This window comes from Oreochromis aureus, linkage group 5, assembly GCF_013358895.1.
Source record: "Oreochromis aureus strain Israel breed Guangdong linkage group 5, ZZ_aureus, whole genome shotgun sequence".
NCBI lineage: Eukaryota > Metazoa > Chordata > Actinopteri > Cichliformes > Cichlidae > Oreochromis > Oreochromis aureus.
Genome location: NC_052946.1, coordinates 32538021 through 32564028, shown reverse-complemented (window position 1 = coordinate 32564028; position 26008 = coordinate 32538021). Strand labels below are relative to the sequence as shown.

The window sequence follows — 26008 nt, the reverse complement described above, 5'->3', positions numbered from 1 at the left end:
AAACAGAGCCATGGGCAACTAGAGTTTAAGAAATCCTGCCTTCAAGCATCTTCTCATGTATCATTAAACTGGGAATTCCTTGACTTCCTTGACGCGTGACTTGTGCAGACAGTTGGAGACATGCTGGGACACTGTAAATGGGGAATGTGAAATCCCACCTAGTGACTCACTCCACCCAACTGCCTGTGGAGTCAGGTGGCTGTGCCAACAATTTAACTGCTCAGGATCCAAACATAGAAGAGAGCTCAGTGTGTTTATATCAAAGTGATAAGATGATGAAGTAACCTGTATATCTTTTTTTTTATGCCATCAATGCTTAAAACTGCTCTTTTGCTTTATAATACTCCTTAGGGATATCTCTATGTAGGCTCTTAGTCATCCAGGTCATAATAGCTTGAAAAGAAGATGGCTGCACTTCTTTAAGTCTAATTTAAAAATAAACTTCAAGTTCAGTACACATTTTCTTAAGTGAAAAGTGGAACCTTAAATAACAGTGGATAGTAAACCAAAGAAATGTTTCATATAGGTTATTTGTAATCTTTAAGTTAGTTCAGTAATTATTTTAATGGCTATAGAGCTGAGAAACTTTTAATTAGAACAAAATGGACCTTATATCAAGATTATGGCCATAAGGCTTTTTTTATACAGTGTTTCATTTTTAGAACCATAAACGAGACACTGAAAATATGAAAAAGCATATCTGACCTTCATCTACAACCCAGAAAAAAAGTTTAAGCTTTGATGTGTCACAGTGTCTGTACTTCAGACCTAGTTTAGGTTCAGTCCTTTGTAAGTCATGGGAAGCCAACTGGGAAAGTTACATTCCTCAGTTAAATGTCATTCATTGTTGAGATCTTAAATGTTTGTTAGGACTGATCTCAAAAGGTCAATTAATGTTTCTCCTTTTCGTAGAATTGTTGTAGAAGTGGATTTTTGACTGTATTGCATTAAAGGTTGTACTACCACACAAGAAGATAGAATTGCAGGAAAACATCACTTTGATATAGCAATTTTGCACTGATATGCAAATGGTAATATACAACCAAGTCACCAAATCTCCAGGATCTTTGTCTTCTGTTTTTCTGTGTTCAGTATTTTTTGACATCTATAGCAGCTGAAAATATCTTGATGATTTCCTTTTTTGCAAAATGATGTTTGGGACATTATTATAGGTCTAAATTTACAGGATAATCATTTACTAGAACTAGAGTAGGCTTTCAGTCCTAATATAGGTCTTATCAAATAATACCTTTTTGTTGTGCCATAGTTATAAAATAGTACTAAAAGCTGAATTTACTTGCTTGTCAAAAGCACTACATAAGTCAAGCGTCACATTTAAAATGTTAGTTTAGTAGTTGTTTTGGGACAGTGATTAAAATTACTAACACACATTTTTCTAATAACATATATAAGTTGTACTCACTCTTGATTCTTTGTCGTCTCTGATCAGTTATCCGCCTTCAACTTGTACTCTTCTCACTACCCAATATTTCAAAGGTGACACCCCTTTTTGTTCGGTGATAAACGTTTGGCGCACATAGAAACCCTTACATGGGTAGTTGGTAAAAACCCATATTACAACACTGGTAAAGACTCGAGGCTCATCTTACCCATCTCTATGAAAGCGATCACTTTGCAGTTGTCACTGGAAATACATTATGACTGTTCATTCAATCTGGCATTGAAGATACTGAGTCAACACTTTTCAAACATTACTGTTGAGAACATAAAAATCCCATCAGCACTGTATATTAATATGAAGATTTAAATTGCATTATATTCAAATAAAACTAAGATGCATTCCAGCATATTCTACTTAATTATAATTACATTAGGGATGGTTATTACCATACTCCATGGTTCAAAGTTCAGACTTATAATGCCTATAATTTCATTTTATAGGCAAACCGTCTAACTTGAAGGTTTTGACTGGCAGCTTCACAAGGTCTATAGTAATATGATCACTGTACTATGGACTTTATTGGTCAATAAACATTAACATGAGACATTTTATTTGGTAAAATAATCTCTAATTGATATGAACGGATTGACTGTTCCAATAGGCCGCTAAATGTATCAGCAGAAATTCTCACAGCATGCCTTTGGTATTTGGGAGGTCACACTGTATCTGCTTTGGCATTATAAAAAGGTGGTTGCTCGTGGTGTTGGTGGTATGTTGGACTCTGTGTACTGAGCAGAGGTTAGCAGTCAGAGGTTAAACAAGCATGGCATATCAGCGCAGTTAGAATAGTTACTCTGACCTTTTTAAAGTAAATGACTCAACTGCAAGAAAACTGATGACATGAGTGGAGATGCACAGGAATATCACCACTGACCTGACAATGGAAGGAAATGCGGTAAGGACTTTTACATAATCTAGTAGACATTTACACAATTTCCTTAGGGATTAATAAAGTATTCTGATTCTGAGACATGAAGCTGTGTTAATATAAGATCATTGCTGCATTATTTTACTCTATTCAGCAACTATAAACTGCTAAATGAACAGGTTAGATCTAGTACAGTAACCATTCTGATTGTCAACATGGACTTCTTTCATAGTAGCTTTACAACACTAGATAAAATGCAAATCGATGTCTTTTTATTTAGATCTACATGAATAAGTATGTAAAGGAAATTGATATATGTGGGAATTTAATAAAATGTACACTTGGATCATAAGTGCTTAAGAACTTTGACGTACATGTTGTCATGGGCTCGTAAATTGGAGCCATGTGGTGCATGAAACCCATGTAATGCTTTGTAGCAGTGAAAAATAGAAAAGGTTTTCAATAAAACAAGAATAAGTGAGAAGGCAGAACGCTGAGTACACATCAGTTTGTTGATTTATTGCGGTTACAATTTGACAGATGTTTTTATACTGAAGATTGCCACTTCACTCATTTTAATAGTTATTATTACCAGTGACAGGGTAACAATTGTAAATATTGCACTTCAGACACATCAAATGAGTTTGCACTAAAAGCTCTTTTTTTTCTTCTCACACTTTGTATTGAAAGTATATTATTTCTGTTATATAGCAAACCAAAACATCCATTCATTTTATTTCTGTATTTTCCACAGGACCCCAGTAAGAAGAAAAGCTCCACAAAGGTTTGTTGCCAATTAATCTGTTAAAAAAAAAAAAGCAAAACAATCATAAGAATAAACCCTTCATCACAAACAACAAAAATATAATAATACTCTTAAATAAAGCTTACCTCTGACAAAAATTTTAGCGGAACACTCTGCCTTGCCAAAAGAGTTAACTGCGACTACCTTATATTCCCCACTGTCCTTCGGCCGAACACGGAGAATATACAGGGAGCAGACACCAAAAGAGTTGGTGATGTAGTAGTTATTGTCTGAGTTGATGCAGATGTCGTTCAGGTACCAGGATACAGTTGGGGTGGGATATCCTCTAACGGCACATGTCATAAAGAGTTGGTAACCTTTAGGTGGTGTGTGGACTTTCAAAGGGACCAAGATAGATGGAGGTCTCTCGAAGGAGACCTCTGCAGAAATAACTCCATTTGAAGTTACTGGAACTTAAAGAGAAAGGAGTGTTCAAAGTTACTATTTAAAGTCAGATTATAATAATGTCAATAAAGGTCCAAGAATATTTGCAAAATTCCTTCGTACTAATCAGATTTCAAATAGCAGCATTATAACAGTTTTACATATCCAGTGCAACCCTTTTCTTGATATGTGGTAGAGCTCCTGTCAGCTCCCTAATGCAGTCTGTGCCTGTTTGTCTGGGAAATGTCAGAGTGAGCTTATGTAAGAATAATAATCATCTGGAGAATTTACAGTGACGCTGAAGAAGTTGTCATAGTATGGCGTCCCACACGATGCAGCTAAACAACTAAACAAAGCCTTTATATTGTGTGCTAAATTTGAGAAAGGACAACTTCATAACTGTGATGGCCCTGCCCAGTCTGCCTGCTGTGTGTGAGGTAAGGTAGTTTCTGAGCAGGAGCACAACTGTTGGCTAATTGTTTTAAAGTGCATGGTAGCTATTTTTCTCTCTTGTCCCACCAGGTGAACATATGTTTTGCTTAGGTTTATTTTTTTTTTCTTTTTAAAGATCCAGGACTTTCGTTCTAGTTTAGAAGAATGTGTTTAATTAAATTTAACTCCTTTATCTATTAGGCTCAGGAAGCATAAGTATACATTGGCATAATTAATAAAATGTATCCCATTCTCTTAAGAAGACTGACAAAACACATCACACAAACAAATTAGAATAATGCAATCATTAAACAAGACATAGCAATAAAGAGAATGATGAGATGATTTCTGTTTTAAAAATGTATATACTGTACTTTTAGTTCTTAATACAGTGTATTGTCCACTTTTAACTTGCAGTCTTTTATAATATGCTGGCCTGGGTTAGCCAGGCAGATTTTAAATACACAAGGAGAACCTCAGAATCATTCTAATAGTTTGATCGTTCTTGAGTGTTCAAATTATGGTACCTCTTACAGTATTATTATTAATGTAGGGTGTGCCTACAGTGATGACAATAGATTTTAAATGACAGAAAATGTATTTCATGAAAATGTTTGTTTCTGACAAATTAGTTGTTATGGACACTGGAAAGCACCTAAATTATCAAACTAATGCACACTATAGTTTAGTTCACCGTTATGGCATAATCAAAATAACTAACCCACCTTTATTGATGTTGATGCCCCATGTAGGTGATGGAGATGGATCTGACAGTCCCATATCATTCTTGGCATAGATTCGAAAATGGTACTCTATCCCAGGAAGGATGTTGCTAGCTGTGTATGTGTTAGTGAATAGACGGTCTGCTATAGTTTTCCAAACTCTATTGAGGGAGTCATGTTGAGAAACCATGTAGCACAGGCGGTCATCAAGCTCCTGGTCTGGTGAGGGAGCCCATGATATCACTAGCTTTCCATGTACTGTTTGCTCTAGTTCCACAGGCCCTGGAGCCTTGGGTTCATCTAGCAAAAAAAAGAATAAGTTACAGAAAGTGGGATAATTATTTTGCTAATATTCTGGTCAGTTCGGCAAATTGAATAACAATATAGTCTATTATATATTTCACAAAGTACAGAAACTAGTAGTGACACAACCTGTTTTACATTAATCATAGGCTGATGTCCATGTCCTTACCTGTGACTCTAAGGTCAATGTCAAATGAAGCCTCACCCACAGAGTTTTTGGCTTTAATAGTGTAGATTGCTGAATCTGAGCGCTTTGAATTGGGAATAACAAGTTGAGATGTTCCCTCTGTATTTATGATATTAATCCACGCAGATATTTGCTCGTCATCCTTCAGCCAAGTGATCTGAGGTGGAGGTTCAGCCTGAAGATATCGATATCGGATAAATTACCTAAAATGTGAGGCAAATCCTCCCTTGTCATGCTGTGGTGAACTTACAACTCAAAAAATATGACAAGGGAAGTAAATGCAGAAAATACTGGCATGACAGATTTGAAATATTAGGGATGAAAAAATACTTAGAAACCTGATTTTAGGTTCATTCATACCTCAAAGCAAATTTTGACACGAGCAGAATTTCCTGCTCTGACAACAATGAAGTCCTCTGGATCCTTAAAACAAGGTCTCACTGGATAGAAAACGCATAAAACATTCAAATTCATGCAGGGAAAAAAAATCACTGCTCTGGATAACTAAGGTAATCATTTATATTCACACTGAAGCATGTCAAGACTTACTGTTGGGATTCTTTGCACACACCATCGCAGATGGAGGGCTTGGATCTCCAGATCCTGACTCATTGATTGCTGTAACCCTGAACTCGTACTCTGAACCCTCAGAGATGTATTTGACTGCGTACTTTATGTCTGGAAAAATATGATTAATGTCAAGATAAAAGAGTCAATTTTTTTTAAAGAAAGGTGCTAATTGTTCTTTAGGAGTAGAAATTATTTTTGTTTTACAAACCTTCAATAGGTTCATTAACTGCATTTAGGGGAATCCACTGATTTGTGTCCTTCTTTCGTTTCTCTACTTGGTACCCAATGATCGGCACTCCTTTGTCATCCTCTGGAGGGGTCCAGGTCAAGTTGATACAGGTTTTTGAGGCACTTACCACTTTAGGAGCACCAGGAGGACCTGCGAGTACTAAAAAATAGTAAGAAGTCTAATTAATTAAATACTCTCATCATTAATATTTAGGGCATACTTAAATCAATCAAAGACATATGCAAGCAGTTTCTCTTAAAGATATAGCATTAATTCCAGCCATGATAAAAGGTTGGATTTGTATAGCAGCTGTTCCAATGATAAAGTGTTTAAAGCAATCACAAAAGCTACATGAAGGCATTTTCATTTGGATTTGCTGAGAAACACTAAACACGACTTCATTTTTCTACACTCACTCATTATGCCAGCCATTATGCTTTCAGCTGTCTCCAGGGCATCACTAATACCCTCAGGGTTTTCTGCACAGATGCGATAGTTGTATTTCTTTCCATGTGTCACATTCCTGTCTCTGAAGGAGGTCTTGTCCGCTGAGACGTCTCCAAGTTTTGTCCACAGACTCTGTCCTGTCTGCTGCCGTTCTATAATGTAGTTGGTTACAGCAGATCCGCCATCGTCTTTGGGAGGGTTCCATTTAATCTCAATTATTGATGAGGTAGTTTCAACCGTCTTCACTGGACCCTCTGGTGGACCGGGTCGATCTAGATATCATGTTAAATTTTAAACATACGTATGGGAGTTAACAAATATTAGAAAGTTTATTGATTTACCCTTTAGAAAGTCTAATTTTCTCATATATTTATCTTTGTTTCCATACCAAGCACAATAAGCTCAGATGTGGCCTCTATGGCTCCAAATGGGTTTTTCAGCTGGATCTTTATTTCCCCTGTGTCTATCCGCAGGCAGTCTCTGAACAACAGGCGGCTGTGATTGCGCTCCCTCACAATGTTAACTCCTCCTCCATCTTTGAGCTCAGTGCCATCCTTGAACCAGTTGACCTCCAAAGACTCCTGAGGAGGAAAGGGCATCTTGAAAGCAGCATTTTGTCCCGCTCTTACTATCACAGGTTTGGAGAACTTGTGAAGGTCATCTGGATCAAATTCAGGTACATCTATGAAACACAAAGCACAAGTCCATTTTAAAGCTCTGTAACTGTTTTGCCATTTAATAGAAGTGTAACAGCGAGAGAAAGTATATTATACCTCCAACCGTAACCTTCCCTTGTGTGCTGTGTTCCCCTGATGTAAACTGATAAACTCCAGAGCTGTCATCACTGCAGCTTTGAATTCTTAGCTCATGAGAATTTCCATCTTTGGTTATGGTGATCCCAGCACCTGAGTTTAACTAAAAAGGAAATTAAAAAAGCAAAAAGAAAGCAAAGAGAAAGTACCTGATATGGCAATTTTGTTAACACAACACTTTAAATTTGTTATATAAAATTAGTTAATGATAGAAACATACTGTAGGTAGAGTTTTCTTGTTTTTCATAATACTGACTTATTCCAAATGCTATCTAAAATTAAAAAATATAGATTTAATAATACTTATTCATTGGCTTTACCTGCTTTCCATCTTTGAACCAGGTGGCATCACTGTCAATGTTCATCTTCACTTGCAATTCAGCTGATTTTCCTCGAAGGGCATAAATATTAGAAAGTCCAGAGGTAATTCCAGGCTCTAGGAAACATAAATGCAGTTAAACTCCTCTTGGCATACTTTGTGATGAAGCTTTGTCTTTAAAACTGCATGCATATTAAATAAAAACAGAAAACATTTTTATTGATTTCAGTAAATAGCTATGTTTAAATGAAGGTGAGAACTTTCTAGATGTTTTGGAAGGTTTTTCTGGAATTCTTCAATAGTTTGACAAGTTTGTGAAACAAACAAGTGGCCATATCTGGGGATGGCTGCAGTTACTGGCTCCAAAAACAAGAAAGTCCCTATAGACTCCCAACTTAAAATCCACTTTAGGCCTGAGTTTGTATAAGTCAGTATAACACAGACTGAAAATCATCAGCGAACCCCTGGTAACCACCAGTTGTGAGGGAAAATGTGTATTCCCCGACCAGCTTGTGAATAGTTGCTGCTAGATGAAATCATTGACAGAAGGGCTGCTGTACCAGATACCTTTTTGGAAATACTTTGGTTGCTAACAGATTTCTACTGTTGCCTGTTGTTTATAGGAACTGTCTGCAAACACTAATGCTAAATAATCAGCAAGCGGTACTGAAAAACTTGAAAAAGTGCAACACAAACTATAAGAAATATATGACCAGTGCGCTTGTCAGCAAGGGTTCCTCCACCAAGTACTAAGTCATTTTTTTTTTGCCTGGGTATCAAATACTTATTTCACTCAATGAGTACCAGACCATTTTTCTTCCATTTCCTAATAATTGCACCAACAGTTGTCACATTCTCACCAAGCTTCTTGTTGATGGTGTCATGGCACATTCTAGCCTTTAGCAGGTTTTATTGATTCACTGATTGAGTTGTAAGGGACCAAATATTATTTCGCTCAATGACATGAAAATCAGTTTATAACTTTTATGTCATGTTTTTTGTGTGTGTGTGTTATTTCTCCTCCTCTGGTTTTTTGGTTGATATTCTGTCTCATTAAAATCTATCTGCATTAAAAAAGTAAGCAGGGGTTCAAATAAATATTTCCCCCACTGTGTTCTAAGTAAGTAAACGTACATTGATGTTAATGTGTTATTTTTTACACTTCTGTTAAAGTTGTGTAACCTACTATATAGATATTTTATTAGTCTTTCTATATTTTTAGTACTGTAGTGCTTTTTCAGTTTTAAATATCTGGCATACCTGCATGTGCAAGTGGTTGATTTAGCATTTCACCACCACTGGTTTCCTCAGGTGAGTGGCCTGATGGCAATAACAACAACAAGTGATTTAAACTTGTTTTTTCTTCTGCTTATTATCCTGACTGTTTTCATTTTTTTATCTTACCACTCCTGACGTCTGTGGCAGCTTCTCGTTTTGATGTTTCATCTGAAGAACCTATGTGTGATCACAGACAGTATGACAATGCTATTATTATTATTCTTTGTTTATGGATGAATTCAATTACTTGCAACTCAGTTTCAGTGCTTTCATTTTGTCATTATAAGAGTAATGATTTTACAACATCCAAAAAACAGTAAAGTCAGCTAAAATCTATCCTTTAAGAGGTAGTTAATCACTTAATGAAGTGATTACATTATGAAGTACAGCCAAAATATTACTGTGACCTCACTAGCAGTTTATATTTATATTGTGGCAAATGTTTACATAAATAATACTTTTAAATATTTAGATGTAAGAAGGATCTTACCAGTGGTTGTTGCCTCCACAACTGGTGGATGTGAACCTGTAATTGTTGGTTCATTTACCACTCCTCATCAACCGTAAAAAACAAGTCAGAGGTTGATACATTAACACATTATAATTACCCATATAATAACAAAAGTTGACTAACCACATAAACAACATAATATTCATATGAAAAGATACATCACACTTATCTAAAATGACATTTTCTCTCTCTTGGTTAATGTGGTTAATGTTAATTTAAAACCACTTCTGGGCATTCTTACTTGGTTTGGAAACTGTAGATCCAGCCACAACTGGAGTGTTAGTGGGTGCAGCAGGTGGAGGTGCAGCCTCTTCAGAAGCTTTAATTTGCTCTTTTCTTTCCTCTTTCTCCTTTTCTAGTTTTGCTTGTTGCTCTTTGGCAATTTTCTGTAAATCCTGCCCAGATCCCCCTGCCCTTGTTGTTTTCCTTGCTGTCTTTTTACCCTTTTGTGCATCTTTATCAGCTGAATTGGGAAAGACAATTAGATTTGTGACAGTGTGCACTTAAAAAAATGTATTTTATGTCATGAACTCAATAATAGATTTAATTAATCTAATCTTTCAAAAAAATTGTCAGTTAATTATATCATATACTATTAGATAGCCTTTTGGTGGGAGATAATATACCTTCAATGACAAGCCAAGCACTGCAAGATTTTATCCCTGCACAGGCACAATAAATTCCTTTATCTGCCACCATGCAGTCTTTAACCACCAGCCTGTGAATGAGCTTGTCTTCTGAAACCTCAATGTCATATTTATCTCCCTGTTCCAGTGGCATATTTTTGCCAAACCACAAAATCTTGGAAAAGGGGTTTGACAAGACACACTCAAATATGGCATCTTCTCTCTCTTTTGCCTTTACTTCCTGAATCTTCACCAAGAAATCCACCATGGGGACTGAAAAATAAGAGATTTGTTTATTATACTACATGAATTTATTTCAACATCCTTCATTTTGTTGTGTCATGTGCAATTGTAAAAATGCTTACTTTTAAAATCAGTGGAAAACATATTGACATCCTCAACATCCAACTGGTACAGCCCGGCATCCTCTGGCATTAGGTCTCTCATGCTAAAAATGTACCTTTTTCCAATTTGCTTAAGGCTGTGCTTGAGCTTATCACCCAGTTCTTTTGTGTAAGGGATCATTTCACCATCCTGTGGAGTGTGTATATACATAGATTGTTATTTTCATATATTTTTGTACTTTCATAGCACAATGTAGCTGCAAGACAATAGCAAAACAAAACAAAAAAAGTCTTATTTGATTAAATATTGATAGCATTATAACAGGATTTCATAAAAAAAAGTAAAAACTCAATACCATAGCTGCATATCTAATGTTTAAACATAAAAAATTAATTCAAACGTGGTTGACTGGTACATATCATCTAATCATCTTGATGTATCTTTGCAAGCACTGGTCATATTATAGCTGTGGTATTTTGGGGTGGTCCTAGATAATGGCTCTATTCCTTGTTTTGTTCTATTATGGTTTAGTAAAGTTAGGGTTCATTCTATCACTTACCTTGTACAGGTATATAGAGCTGCTTTGGTCAATGAGGTCCATGTCTATCTCAAAGGATGCAGTGCCATCTGCATTGACCTGAATAGGTCTCAGATTAGAGAGGCTTTTGACGAACTGGGACAAAAACAGAGGAAGCAATAAAAGGAAAGCAAACAGACATTTTTTTTTTTTTTTGCAACTAAATAGCTTTATTTATTTTTTTCAAGAATAAACTTATAAACTAATTTGAGTTTGTATAGTTAACGTCAAGCCTCATAAAGGAAGTAAAAAAGCATTATGAACCAAATCACAGACCTGTGCTTGTTCTTCCTCCCTTTCTTTCTTCATTTCGTTTAATTTCTTGAGCATCCAACGATAGTCAGTTACTCCAAACTCTGCACAGATTCTCTCATAATCTTTCTTGTCAGCACTAAGTAAAAGCTCCCAAAATTTTGGATCTATTTCTCCGTCTTTTTTCTCAGGTTGCTCAAATTTGGGACGAACCTTGCTGGAAATGGATATAGTAAACAATTTGTAAATCTATAGATGACGCATGGTGATCAGTAGACTACCTCAATCTTACCTTTTCCTTTTTAGAACAGTCTTAAAATCCCCTGCTATTGCATCAGCTGCTTGCTGTTGGGCTTTGTTCTTTTTATAACCCACTGGAAAGTAAAAAAAGATGATACATTATCAACTATGTAGGAAAAAGACATATAGTAATGGAATGACAGAAATAGCCTTAAGCGTGGAAGTAGCAAAGTAGCAAATTTGGCAGAATCTGCGTGCAGACTCAAATACATGCAGATTTAATAACTCTATGATTGCTTTCATCACACTATATTGCCATATCTATACAAAGCAATTAGTCCTTACCTTCAATCACATTTAAAACAACTGTGACCATGGCTTGTCCATATTCATTTGTGGCAAAGCATTTGTAGGTATCTGCTTGATCTGGGGCAACATTTGGCATCTGGACAGTAAAAGATATACTGAGTGTAATGGAACTAGATAATTAACAACCAAATGTGTTAAATTTTATTTTGATCTAATTTATCACAGTTCATGGTGTGAAAGTCGATAATGTGGTTATTATTGAGATTTGTATAACTGTACTTTTTGTATGGGACAACAAAGATTATTTACCTTTGATGTAATCAAATATCAAATATCTTTGTCTTCTAGCTTGTCTACATTATCTGCTTCTCCTTTATGTGAACATGTTGCTTTAGTTTTACTGTATCACTTGCCTCAAATGTGTGCTCATTGGAAGTGGGATCGTATTTACTCTGGTACCGGGAAGTATCAGACACATCTCCGTTATTTCTGCTCCATGTTACAGTTGGCGTTGGGTCTCCAATGACAATAGCTTTAAAGAAAGCAAATTTCCCTGTAAAAAAGGAAAAAAAGAAGACTGGTCACTCCCTGGAGACAGTGAAGAGATCCAAATATATACTGTGACATTTAGTATGGATATTAAATTGAAATGGGTGAACAGTACCTGGTAATGGATTCACATTACAGAGGCAAAAAGATCATTTGTGTTATGCAGAATAGATTTGGTAACATTGTCACTTCTGCAGATGTTTAGTCATGGTTTATGCAATTCTACTGATACAGGCTTCTTTCTTTTTCTTTGGGCAAATTGAATTGATCTAATCCATTTAGCAGAATCACATATTACCTTGGGAATGTTTTTTCCCCTGAATATTAATGTTTAAAATTATTATTTTTTTGCTATGAAATATACCCTCTTGGATGGTCAAAGCAATTGGCTTGCGGGTGAAGTCTGGATGGCTCTTTCCCTCTGGCAGCGTCTCGATAAACTGTGTAATCATCACTCCAGGGACCTTAGATTTTTTCTTGATCCCAACTGTCAAGCATTGGAAAATGAAATGTCAGTGACAATACATGTGACACTCGGAGCAAGGAAAAGGATGAAAATCATAGCCGTAATTGTATTCACCATCAAAATTTGTTGTTTTGTAAGCAAGCCCCCTTAAACCATTGCTGAAAACACATTCTATTACTTGACATTTTAAAATGTTAATGTTCAGCTTATCACCACTCTGAGTTATATGCTAAATGTAGTAGCTTTTGCGTTTCAGTCAGATTTACCTCTTTTACATCTTCTGTATGAATCCATATTTAAAATTCAGCCTGAGAACAGATATTTAGTAATGCATCTACATATTCACACAAATTACATGCATATCAAGAAATTCATTGCATGTGAGTTCTTGATGCCTTCATGAGCAGTAGGTAGATAAATGGCTAACATTTTTTTTCTGTTGCTTTCTTTACCTTCTTTACCACTGTAGTTCTCTGCAGCAGGAGCTCATAAGGCATATGTTAAGAAGAATGTACTGCATGTATCAGCATAGTAGTAACATTGGATTCGACTTAAACATTTAACTGACCAACAAACAAACAAACAAACAAACAAACAAACAAACAAACAAGCAAACAAAAAAATAAATAAATAAATTGACCTGCAGCATATTTAATGAATAGTTATGCTATATAACTATTTAGAAAGTAGTAGCAATATATAATCTGCACTGTAACGGTTACAGTACACATTTCCTATTCTATATTGCTACTGCTTATCAATGAACGTGTGCTTGCTTAAACCTGTAATATTGTCTGCCTGATGTATGGTATAGTCTTAGTAATAGGAGGAATTTAATAGACAATGTATATTCATGACTAGCAGAATTCAGAATTATGCAAATATACCTAATTTAAGAATTTTCCCTCTAGATTCATAGTACTTATTTAATTTGGTTACCACTTGCATATTGCAGATTGATATTGAAATTCGAATAATAAAGCAAAAATCATTTGTTGAAATTTGTACAGAGAGTGTTTTGCTAGTCGATTATTCTGTAGTGCCACTAATAGACAGTTATATGTAGTGCTCACCTTGGCCAGCGGCTGTCCCATCTGTCAGTTTTGATTTTCTAATCATCTCGGGTCTTTTGATTCCTGAATGGATTCAGCAAGAATTGGGGGAAAAAAGTTAATTTATTTAGGAAACATAACACAATATTTTCAGTGTACTAATTTATTAAAATAGCAGGAGCATTTTTTAGTTTTTTATTATTGTATTATTGAGTATTATTAAGTATTATTGAAAGAAATTGTTTAAAGATTCAGTTCAGACTGAGACTCAAAAGTTATTTGGCACCGAACGGCTTAAAAGAGGCGTTGCGAGATGTGGCCCACCTTTCATTAAATCATTATGTGCAGGAAAGTTTGGCCATGTTTGAAAATGTTCTTCTTTAGAAACTACAAAATGTACAAATTGTGAGTTTTTGGTTTTTGTTTTTTTCTGGGGGACTGATTAGTTGAAGACAAATTCAAAACAAAGAAGCATTAAAAATGTAGAACCTGTTATTAGAGTTCTTAAGGGAAATACTGTGACTGGAGACAAATTCAGACTGTTAACACGGCAAAAGACACAGAACATGGACATCTGTTTCTGCATGTCATCTAACTCTTGCCCTATGCCGAGAGTAATTACAGTAAGGAAAGCAACTTTTTAAGAATAGCTGAGGAAAAGCCAAGATTTCTTACTCACTTTATGACATTATTGTGTAAACTATTATTAATTTGGAGTTTTCTTCTTGTGACGTTAAGATACAGCAAGCTGACGTGTTGTTTAAATGATTACATGCTTATCAAATTCACATTTTTATGATCTTAAAGATCCGTTCGCAGCAGGGATCTCTACATGGCTTTCATTACCCACATGATTTCTATACTTAGAATGACAAATGTCACTTGACGAAAATAGACTGAACATTAATTTTAATGGATTCAGTGTTGCTGGGGCTTAAGGGGATTTGCAGAAATGTTAATATTTTGTTAGAACATTAATACATAATTGCAGGAATTAGATATTTTTATCAGTGCTGGTTTTAAGAAAGATGAGACTGTATGAAATGATATGAAACTAATAAATTCTGTCAATAAATCCTTTTATAACCATCACTCTGGTTGAAAGAAATGATAAGCTGATGTATTTATTTATTACTTTTATGGGGGTTTTTTCTTGTTTTTTGTTGTTTTGGATTTTTTTTTTGTTTCCATATGTTGAGAAACATGAGCTTGATATATTTTATAATGACAGGAACAGATCTGGGATTGTATACTGTTTAGTATAGTATGCTGAGACTGTCAAAGCTGTCAGTCAAAACAAAGTCTGACAGTGAAAAAAAATATAAGAGAAAAAAGGAAAAAAAGCTGTACACGACTGTAGGTTTAAACATGGAAAGATTGCTTGGATCTCTAATTCCATATACTGCTAAAAATGTCATTTGATAGAGAAATACTAATGTTCCCAAACGTTAAATGTTCCCTCTTACACTTCAATAGTTCCATCATCACACCTACATGTACTGTAGTTTTTAGTTTGATTAAATTTTTTTTTTAATCCGTGGAGATGGAATTTTTACAGAAATTGTAAATCAGTCATTCCTATTGCTAGAGTATGAAATGAGTTGCTTTGAGTGGATGTGAGTCACAGTCGGTGAAAATTTGTTTCCCAAAACTCAATGTTTCCAGAGCACTTTAGTTCGACTCATTTCCTGTGTCCCAGGACCCAAGTTCAACTAACAGCTGTTTGACACTGTGGGCTGTGTTGAACTTTGTCCAAATGGAATAACCTGTTTGATGTGTCAGTGCACAATACAGTACAGAGCTAATGTTCTGAATCATTGATCTAACAGCAGGGAAGGGTGTAAGACGTCTATAGCTGTTATGGCAAAAACTCACCGAACTGTGTAAAGCTCTTTCACGTAGGTGTGAACAACAAAATAAACTGTTTCTGAATGCCTGAGTAACTTGACTAATCATCATACTTTTTCAGTCTTTATTGCTCTACATTGTTGCTGATTAATTAGATACACTGACTTTATATTTCAGATATGTGCGACATCTTTAATTCTCATGTATAGTATTTGCACAAACCTAGAACATCCCGGTATAGACACGTGATATTCTAGGGTTTCAGTGCTTCATGGCTGTTGGAAGATGAGAAAACTGGACTGTCATATGATAGGTCACATGCCACATAAAACTGTGAACATCCCATCTTGCACATCTTAATATGCTTGTAAATCACTTTTGACAGGATAATGTCAAACTGAGGTGAAACTTTTTCAGTCTAGCAAATTAAATCACTATAGATTACCACATTTTCTATCTAACGGCACAAAACAGATAACCTTGATAATCAGTCCTTTTTAACTTTTGGTGCATTTACTTATGATTATAGCAGCAACTAAATGGTGAAAAGCCTTTAAATATTTTAAAGTATTCAGTAAATATAACAGAAAATGGTTATTGCTAAGCACATTGTTGTATTCTTGTATTCTTAGGATAAATGTGATGAGATTTAGATCATAACTTGAGCCCCCTTTATGGTTGTTCTGCAAAGTTATTTACTATGGTCAGAAAAGCCTTTGAGATTTAGATTTATTTATTTCTTTGCTCTAGAAATTCTTTTTTTTGTGTGTGTGTACTTGGCTTCCAACACACTCGTTACACAACAAGTTTAGGACTCCTTGCTGTGTGAGTTGTTTTTATAGGATATATATCGCCTTTGCTGATGTTAACTTGTCGATGTTAATGCCACCAGCTGCTTCTCTGACTGGAGATGAAATACAGTACGAGACAGTATACTCAGAGACTGAGAGCATCATAAAGATGATTAAAAGCGAGACACTGTGAGGGGCATGTTCAGAAACCATGTGGCTATCTACGGAGATGACACTGATGCCAGTAGCTTAAATTGAGTGCCAGGTTTGCTTAAATTGGATTTTTCCAGAATTTCATCATAAGCTGTTTTGTATTTTCATGCAGCTCATTTATCTATTTAAATCTTCATTTAAAACTTTGAGGAGCCATTAATTGATAAGCTGATCGATGAAAAAATAATAGAGCAGATTAGAGTAACTATTCATGAAGAAAAATTCAAGCTAGGAGTTTTTTAAAAAATAACATGCTCTCAAAAGGATGATTCTTGGTTTTAGGTATAGCTGTGAAATTTTCAAAGTTTTCTATGTGCAAGAACATAGGGGAAAGTTATGAGTAGTGAGGATTTTTTGCCAACTGGCTACAATTATATACAAGATCTGGAAATCACAGAAAGCTCATTTTATTTGAACTCATGTAAGCAGTTACTTTTGTATAGTGACGTGCATTATTGTTGCATTTTCAAAATTTTTGAAAAACCTTTTGAAATGCATATTTAATGAAACATAGGGGCTGAGTAATTAGAAAACAACTTCACTGTACTTAATGTGAATGATGGAAAATTAAACCACTTTCATGTGCACATAAAAGAACTTTTATTAAGTCAGCTCAGTTGTGTTTATAGGCAAACACTTTACACAGTTTATCACATGGACTTACTGTTATCTTTAAGATTTAATATGGCCCAGAACTGAGTGTTAAAAACTAGAGCCATGTCTTAATACTTAACACCTCCATCTAAGACTGGTGATGTATATAAGATGAATGATGAACTCACCACAGTACTCCTGTGATCCTGTTCAGTGGTGCTGCTTCACTGGCTGATATTCGAGTGTTGCCTCCCTGGTCTACAAGCTATTAAATCCTTACAGGAATGCCAATGACTCTGCGACAAGCTCCCACGTTGTCAGACACGGTGCCTGCCAAGAAAGGGGATTGCTTTTTTGTTTTTGGCATAAATCACAACCTCTAGAAACGAAGAAGGAAAGCCAAGGCTGTCTGCAAGCCTTGTGCTGAGATGACCATAACTGGGACTTCTTGTTGACAAATGCATAAGCTTCCTCAGGACATCTACTGTGAATGACACACCTAAAAATGAATCTTGTTATGATCACACATACCACTTTTACAAGGCTTTACATTTTACATTCTCCCTGTTTCAGTTCCTTTATTCTGTCCCTTTCACACATTGTTACAGATCATTTAGAAATACTCAACTAAGCAAGTGTGTACACTAGTGTTAAAGTCTTCAGCCACCCCCATTACTATATACTTAGCTTAAAAAATGGGAAATACAACTGTGACCACTACATCCTTCTTACTTGCAGCTGACAGCCTCACACCCTCTAGTATTTATTCTTTAGTATTTGAACGGGCTTAATTAGCCACATGACTTGGTAGTCGTGCTCTGAGAGGACTATAGGTGAGCTTTCTTCTGGGATGGTTGAACTAAAATGGTCAAATGATAACAAATCTGTATGGAAAAACAATAATATATACCAAACTATATTCTTTATATACGTTGCTGCACAGGAAGGGTGCAGGCCACTGACAGATTTTTTTCTTCCTCATCTTTTGCCCCGAGAGTCTGATGTCTTCTAGTGGGCCCTGTGCTCACTGTCTGGCACCATGGAGCCCGATTGGCATTTGCCATAGAATACCAGAACTGGCAGGTCCACCACTGCCACCTCATACTGTTTACAGACATAAAAGGGTATGGAGAAGCTGTTGAGAACATGCTGCTTGTAACATCATTCAGCATGACCTGTTTGGGAGTGGGTCAGTCATGGTCTGGGGAGTCATACTGTATCCTTTCAGGGACACACAGACCTCTACAGATTTGGATTTTTGGGGTGTCTTTGATTTCAGCCCCCCATAGATTGATAATTTTCAGTGCAGTAAATGATGTAGGATCTTTTCATCCCTCATACATTACCCATTCCATATCAATATGTTTGATTTTCTTTCCCCCTACTGATGGGGGGGGGGGAGAGATTCCTGCGATGAAGGTGATTCCTTTTAATTGAGCAGTGTATTAACCTACAAGGACAGCTTTTCTGTTGATCTGCTGTCATTAATTTTTTTTTTTTTTTTTTTTTAATGAATCAGCTTTGAGAGGGTGGGAAATCCTCTGAGGAATTAAAGTACTGCTCTTTCCAAAGCAACTTTTCTTGAGCCCAGGACAGCAATCATTCCCACTAATTAAGACTGTATTATTTCCATTGTTTCTGTATTTAGTAACAATGCAATTCTACGAAGTTGAACTACACTGCTTTACACTGCTTTATAAATCAAAAAGAATGTTTAATAGGGTAATTTTGTATTGAAGAAGAATTGTAAAGCTACTTTTAACACATCACAGAAAATTAACTTTTTTTTAATTAGTAGAAATATCTTTTCTGTTTAACACACTTACCACCTTGGGGCTGTTTACTTACATGTTAGGAGTCATTCAGACTTATCATGGAGTCACGGTTGTTAGCACTTTAGACCACTGCCCAGTTATTGTGGTACCATAATAACAGAGCTATGCTCAGTCTGAGCATTGGCGTGGGCGTGTGTGTGTGTGTGTTCAAGATGTTTAATAAAAGTCGGATGTGTGACACAAGAACTATGAGGTTCTCAGACAGTGAAAGCTGATATGAGAGGCTTGATGGTCTTGACGGCATTTATTGCAAAAGGTCACAAAAGTCAGAAGCTTTAAATTCTACCCTCCAAAACAATGATGAAACAAGCTAAAATTGCTCAAAGCAGTATAGTCTGAACAAAGGTAGTTCTGTGTGTTACCATCACTTTTCAAAAGGTTTTTTCTCCCTTTTTCGTTTAAATGCATAATACGTTAGTATACTTAGTATAATAGAACTACAGTTAAATGACTGAAAGAAAAATCATTTATGGCATATATTTTTATGTTCTCAAATGAGTGCTTATTTTAGGTTGTTAAATTAAAGGAATGCTTTTGTTCCTTACTGCATTACTACAGGGAATTTCTATATACCATTGGTATGTGGTTATAGGCTTCCAAATGTCAAAGCCTAATACAGTACACTCCTACTAATGAGGTGTGCCACTAATAATAGGATACCATATGGCTACTGATAATGTTTGCATGTCTTAGCACTTTGTAAAAGATGTATAGTTTTTTCACGGTTGTACTTTGTCATCCACATGAAATTGAATCACTTATGACTTTCCCTAGCAACTTGCAACACCAGAGTAAAAGATAAATTTAAAGCCAGGTATGTATTTTCACACAGTATACACAGGTTTGTAGGAAAACTGAATGTTTTTGCAGTAAACGGTGTTTAAAAAAAACCACATCTAACATTATTGGTGGTTTCAAATAGCATAGCTGTATTGTCTTTGTTTGAAAATTGCTTCCCAGATGCCTTAACGCCCACTCACCGGCTGGGCCGTTTGACCTCAGGAAATCACATGATAGGGTGGGGCTAGGTTTCACAGTGGGTTCACCCGAAGCCTTGGCTGATTGTGACCTACACCCGTTTTCACACCTTGGCTCATGTGATTAGGTGGAGGATCAATAGGGGATCCATGACCCCCTTGGGGGACACTCCCATAGGGCTTAAAAAATCTGGGACTCTCCACCATCTGCTCTTAGAACTGAAAAAGCTTTTTGGATGAGAGGTGAAACATCTTCAAGAAAATTAAAGAAGTCCAGACGCTTTTCTTTCCAAGCTCCTTAGAGATTGTCTTTGGAGGTTTTCACACCATTTTTGTTCAAATACAGCATTTTGTGATGTTATAGACTTCAAGTTTCTCAAGAGTATTAAATACAAGTATTAAAACAATCCTTATATTATAAATGTAGCACAAAAAACAAGGAAATTTGTGTGTTATTAATTATTTGTTGTAACAATGCTTCTTACCAATAAATTCAATACAGTCTGTGTATTTCCTCTTAAATGGCATATTTGCAAGGAAAATGTTTTTGCGGATTGAACAAATGCATTTTACTCTTTTTTTTTTTTTTTCACAGTGAGCCAATACTTAAACATGAATATCTAAAAAATAATATTAAACTATATAAACTATTAAAGATAAAAGCCTGAAATATTTACTGATCTGTCTTACCATCAGAATGAATCAGAATCTTTAATTTGGGACAAATACAGCGAAAAATGTCCAAGTATTGACTAGATAAAATTTGAAAAGAAAAAGTCAAAAAAACAAAAACAACTTCACATTGCAAAAAAAGTTTCATGATTGCCCATGATTGGAGATGGAATGACCCAGGTCTTTAAAATAATAGAAAACATGTATACATGATCTGGCGCCTCCACCAATGAGTGATTTTATTAAACAAAAGTCTAGCAGTGTTGCCGGGTCTCGACTGACTTGAGCCACTGTTAGAGGTGATTGTGAATTGACATTCAGGCAGACCACCTTTTCACAGAATGCTCTGTCATATCAGGGAGTGAGCTTCTGGAATAGTCTTCCACTGTCAGTGAGGGAAAGTACAAGTCTACCCATCTTTAAGAGTCACTTAAAAGGGCGGCTGAGGGACACACAAACATGTGATCATGTTTAATAATCATGCTTTATATTGGACGGGAAAAAGAGTTAATGTATTACAAAAAGGGAAACAACCGTTAGTGCAATGGGTGAACGCAATATCACGACAGTCAGGGCATGTGCAATACTGGGGTTTGTGCAATATACTTGATGTGTTTCCGTTATTGTTATCTATACTGTCCTCTGTGTCCACTCTTCTTGTCATTTGTTTGTTCTAGTATAATGTGATGACTGTTTTTGTCCTTGTCACATGACCTGTAAATAGTGTCTCTGTATGTTTTTACTAACTTGTGTTTAACACCAACCTGCCAGAGGGTCTGCAGATGGAAATTAGCCCAAGGCTATAATCTGGCATATTTACATTTATTAAAATGTTCATTAATATGTATTGCCCCTCTTTCTAAAAATAAATAAATAAAATGTACATATTTAACTAAATTGTTTTCGGAGTTATAATCAGAGAACTTTCATGACTACTAATATTCTTGTTTTGTAGTTCAACTTATATTTACTCATTGTAGTGTGACAGTTGAATGAAAAATTTCATTTTTGTGTCTAAGAATTTCATGTTAAAAAGTATTCTACTTGCTTTATTTTACAGTATTGTGTCATTCAACAAGATATCATTCAGAAGTTGACTTTTGCAATTTCAGATTTTTGGTTTGTGTATCCTCAAATATGGGACTTTCAGTAGTGCTGATGTAACCGATATTTAGACATTTTTGATACATTTGTCTGAAATTACAGATTCACATTGATGGTTAGAAAAACCAGTAAAAATTCAAGCTATTATCTTTAATACTTTTTGAGATATTCAGACATTGCCTTAGATTTCAGTGTGTGAAAAATGGGTCAATGGGTCATTTATTTATTTTTTTTATACTGGCTACGGATTCTGACTATGCAAAGGAGCAATCGTCAGCCACCTCCTTTACATGGATGACATCAAGCTGCATCCTAATAGTGAACGAGACATCGATTCACTGAGCCAGACCACCAGGGTATACAGCAACGACATTGTCATTTGGATTGGAGAAGTGTAGTCGGATGGTAACAAAGAGAGGGAAGGTAGTCAGAACTGAGGGGATCAAACTACCAGAAGGCAACATTGCAGGCATAGAGGATAACTACAAGTACCTGTGGATCCCAAAGGCAAATGGGAACCATGAAGAGGCCGCTAGGAAAGCTGCAACCACCAAGTACCTGCAGAGGGTCAGGCAAGTCCTGACAAGTCAGCTGAACCGTAAGAACAAGATCCGGGCTATCAACACCTACACCCTGCCGGTGATCAGGTACCCTGCTGGGATAATAAGCTGGCCAAAGGAGGAGATAGAAGCCACTGACATCAAGACAAGGAAGCTCCTGACCATACATGCAGGGTTTCACCCAAAGTCCAGCACCCTGACGCTGTACGCTAAGTGGAAGGAAGGAGGCCGGAGACTGGTGAGTGTCAATACCACGGTCCAGGATGAGACAACGAACATCCACGAGTACATCAGGAAGAAGGCAAAGACTGACCGCATGCTGAGTGAATACCTCAAGCAGCAGAAACCCAAGAAAGAGCAACAAGAGGAGGAACTATCATGGAAGGGCAAGCCCCTGGATGGTATGTTCCACCGGCAGATAGAGGAAGTGGCTGAGATCCACAAATCCTACCAGTGGCTGGACAAAGCTGGACTGAAAGATGGCACAGAGGCACTAATCATGGCAGCACAGGAACAAGCTTTGAGCACAAGATCCATTGAGACCGGGGTCCATCACACCAGGCAAGACACCAGGTGTAAAGATGCCACTGAGCTAATCCAGCACATAACAACAGGGTGCAAGATGCTAGCAGGCAGGGCATACATAGAACATCATAACCAAGTGGCCGGCATAGTATTCAGAAACATCTGTGGCCTGGCAGGTCTCCTGCCATCCCTTTGACATCAGAGACTGGCTGTGTGCACTATGTCCAGAATCCCTGGGTAAAGAGCTGTATGCCATATCATCCTTCAAGCCTTCACTGTAAATCTGTATAACACTGCCCACAGCTCGTAAGTGCTGACATGGTAAGGAAACAGTCTTGTAGTGTCGTCTTCTTGGGATGCTCAGTTTATGGCCTATCTCTGACATTCCCCATTATTTGAAGCTTTGCCTTCAATTTGGATGCAGCCATCCAAAGGATGCAGGATGAACATTATTGTTGCTGACCACAAACTCCTGTCCCACTTTTTGGAACTGAGATTTGGTCTGTGTTATTTATTTCATCCTGCTCAGTCACAAGCAGCCAGAAAAACTGTTTCAGTGTGTGAGTAGGATAGACTTCAAGTATTCTAATTTCATAAGTTCTAGATTTATGAAAAAAAAAAAAAAATTAAATCTTAAAAAATATCAAATATCAAACAAGAGAATGCTAAAAGGGTGCTGGGGTAACATTTCAATATCAAAGTCTGAAATGCTATCAGCTTTATTTTTATTTGTTTATTTATTTCTTCTATATTTTATCTTGCAAAATCTGTCAACAATCTATTTCTGTTGTAATCGGCGAAAGAAATGTCACAGTTAAAATATTTTTTCTTGTATGACAACATTTTGTTATTGATGATATATAACTGTGCTTGCTTTGTATTTCTATTTAGATGAACCTGAAATGTGCTTTTTCTTGCTCATGTAGTTTCCTCAGCATCCAGCACAAATCAGTAGTTCAGAACAGATGCTCGTGTAATCTTTCTTGCCAGGCTCATCAACAGTTTGCAAAACTTGTCATTGATTTGTGGCTTTGTCTTTGTTTTCATTGTCAGCCATCCAAAAAGAGGAAAAAATGCAGAAGTCTTAGAAAATAAAATTGTATCTAAAAACATAAACCTGTCAAACTAAAACAGAACAACGTTTCACCTGCTGTTGTACCTGCATGGTTCTGTTCTGCATAACTGAAATTGAGGGCATTTGTATTGTTATGTAGCAGAAGACGTAGCACCATACTTACATGACTTACAAATGAATGTAGAAAGAAAAAAAGATTTAGATTTTAGATACTTTTGGCAATGTGTTTGCATATTTAGGAGATTAAAATTGATTGTTCTCATGTAATGTCAACAATATGCTGCATCACACTGTATCTCAAGGAAAAAGCAATGTGAAAGCTTCTGTTCTCAATATATTTATGCTCAGTCTTCCTTCATTTATATGGTTCAATAGTCCAATGACAGTATATTTGATAGCTACTTAAACTTTCTCTATTAATTTTAATTAAAATTAATCATCTGGGCTCACAACAGTTAATGAAGGGCCTACATATTTAATGGTTTTGCATGCTTGGTGTACTGTTGTGAAGCCATATTTATTAGAGAGTTGGTGATTGATTTATAACATGGGCATGCATATCATGTAATTTTTCCTTTTGTGTTTGAAAGAATTTAAAGTTTCAGAAAAAAAGTGTAAAAATCTTAAGAGGAACATGGTAAATATAAGCATATAAATGAGTGAGCTTGTTCTGTGTAGTTTATCTGGTTCTTTTCTGTCATGAATGCTATTAGCAATAAATTTAGTCAATTTCTCTCCATAATGACATTAGCATGAGTAACAATACATCTGTTATTTTCACAATTATGCTTTTATTAAATGATGAATATAAATAACAGCAATGTGGTTTGTCTATATTAAATGAATAAATAAATAAATAATCTCTTAACAAACTGACTTGCCCAAATGAGATGGAGCCCAATCTATATACTAATCTTGTAAACTATTTTAAGTGAAAAAGGGGCAAACCCCAGAAAAAACAATTACTGTAACTTATGTAAATTCATGACAAAACAGTGCAATCAAATGTGCATACCACCATTTAGAATATAGTGTAGTGTCATAATATATTAAAACAAAAAAAGCTAGTTGATTAAACCAGTCATTTAGTAACTCTTAAATGTGAAAATAAGTTGGCAGCATTAAACCTTACTCTGTATCTGATCTATGTGATTGTGAAATATAATTAGTAAAACTAGAGTATTTCAATTGTGTGTTTGTGGACATGATCATTACGGTGTTCTTGGTCATTTTACTTACCGTATTTTCAATTTCCGTTGTCTGTTGTCAGCCAGGTTTCAGATGATTTTTGAGTCTGGGCTTTCTTTTTGAGATGCAGTAAAGCCTTTCAAAAACCCTCAGAACAACCTTTAACCACTGCTTTTTACTTTTTTTTGTTACCATGGTTCTTGGAGGTTACTGACATAAGCCTTGGTACTGGATTCCTGTAAGTCCTTGAAAAGGTGACAGCAGATAAATTGCAGCATTAAGGCTCACTAATATCACCCTCAAAACTGGAAAATCAACTTTAGAATGGCAGCAGGGTGCTTCTGTGCTGTCTCATAGGATCTGGTACAGAGGGTTGTAGTGCCACTGGTGGAGCCGCCTTGGCATTATCTGATTTTACATTTAGGCTATCTGATATATATCTGAACATATAAGAAAAGGAATACATTTTTATTTGTTCATCAAAATAAAGCAAGATAAACCTCATTCTAAAATTAAGGTACCAATGAGCGACAGTTATTTTATTGCAGGTTTAGGCTGAACGTGAATATGAGCAGATTTAGCATTTATATTAATTTCAGTATTTGAAACTGAGCTGTGTCACCCTGCATTCAGAATTTATGTATGGCTCAGGGTTTACCTAAGCCTCTAGTCCTTATTGACTCTAAACTTGGAATGATGGCTGAGCCTTTCAAAATATGCTTAAAAATGTAATATAAGAAAGACTGGACATGAGTTATTATTCAGAAAGTTTCATGAATGTGAACAACGCACATGAATTTCAATACTTGTCTGCTATGCTGAGGCTTGACCCAGGGCCACAATAGTCTATAGTAACAAAAATCTGTCAGCACAAATGTACA

At 36.0% G+C, this 26008-nt stretch overlaps 1 protein-coding gene across 1 annotated transcript; it reads right to left on the bottom strand.

Annotated features, from left to right (window-relative positions):
- Positions 1 to 2846: 2846 nt before the first annotated feature.
- On the bottom strand, positions 2847 to 17525 carry igfn1.4 (immunoglobulin like and fibronectin type III domain containing 1, tandem duplicate 4). Its single transcript, XM_039612153.1, has 25 exons — positions 17380 to 17525; positions 13767 to 13829; positions 12592 to 12714; positions 12092 to 12231; positions 11715 to 11814; positions 11422 to 11503; positions 11154 to 11346; positions 10860 to 10973; positions 10321 to 10489; positions 9956 to 10228; positions 9571 to 9792; positions 9309 to 9371; positions 8945 to 8995; positions 8801 to 8860; positions 7542 to 7657; positions 7183 to 7324; positions 6798 to 7091; positions 6379 to 6681; positions 5942 to 6121; positions 5713 to 5841; positions 5524 to 5603; positions 5146 to 5338; positions 4677 to 4973; positions 3222 to 3548; positions 2847 to 3131 (listed from the first exon to the last, which is right to left on the bottom strand). Exons 2-25 carry the CDS (start codon positions 13810 to 13812, stop codon positions 3127 to 3129), a joined length of 3702 nt encoding a protein of 1233 aa, XP_039468087.1. The 5' UTR covers positions 13813 to 13829; positions 17380 to 17525; the 3' UTR covers positions 2847 to 3126.
- Between the last annotated feature and the right edge of the window lie 8483 nt (positions 17526 to 26008).

Bases quoted from the DNA above. Each gene is read 5' to 3' on its own strand.
- igfn1.4 (XM_039612153.1), bottom strand. From the start codon at position 13,812: ATGATTAGAAAATCAAAACTGACAGATGGGACAGCCGCTGGCCAAG. The intron at 9,372-9,570 runs GTAAGAATGCCC...ACGGTTGATGAG, and splicing joins ATCTACAGTTTCCAAACCAA to GAGTGGTAAATGAACCAACA. The intron at 8,996-9,308 runs GTAAGATCCTTC...GATCACACATAG, and splicing joins TGTGGAGGCAACAACCACTG to GTTCTTCAGATGAAACATCA.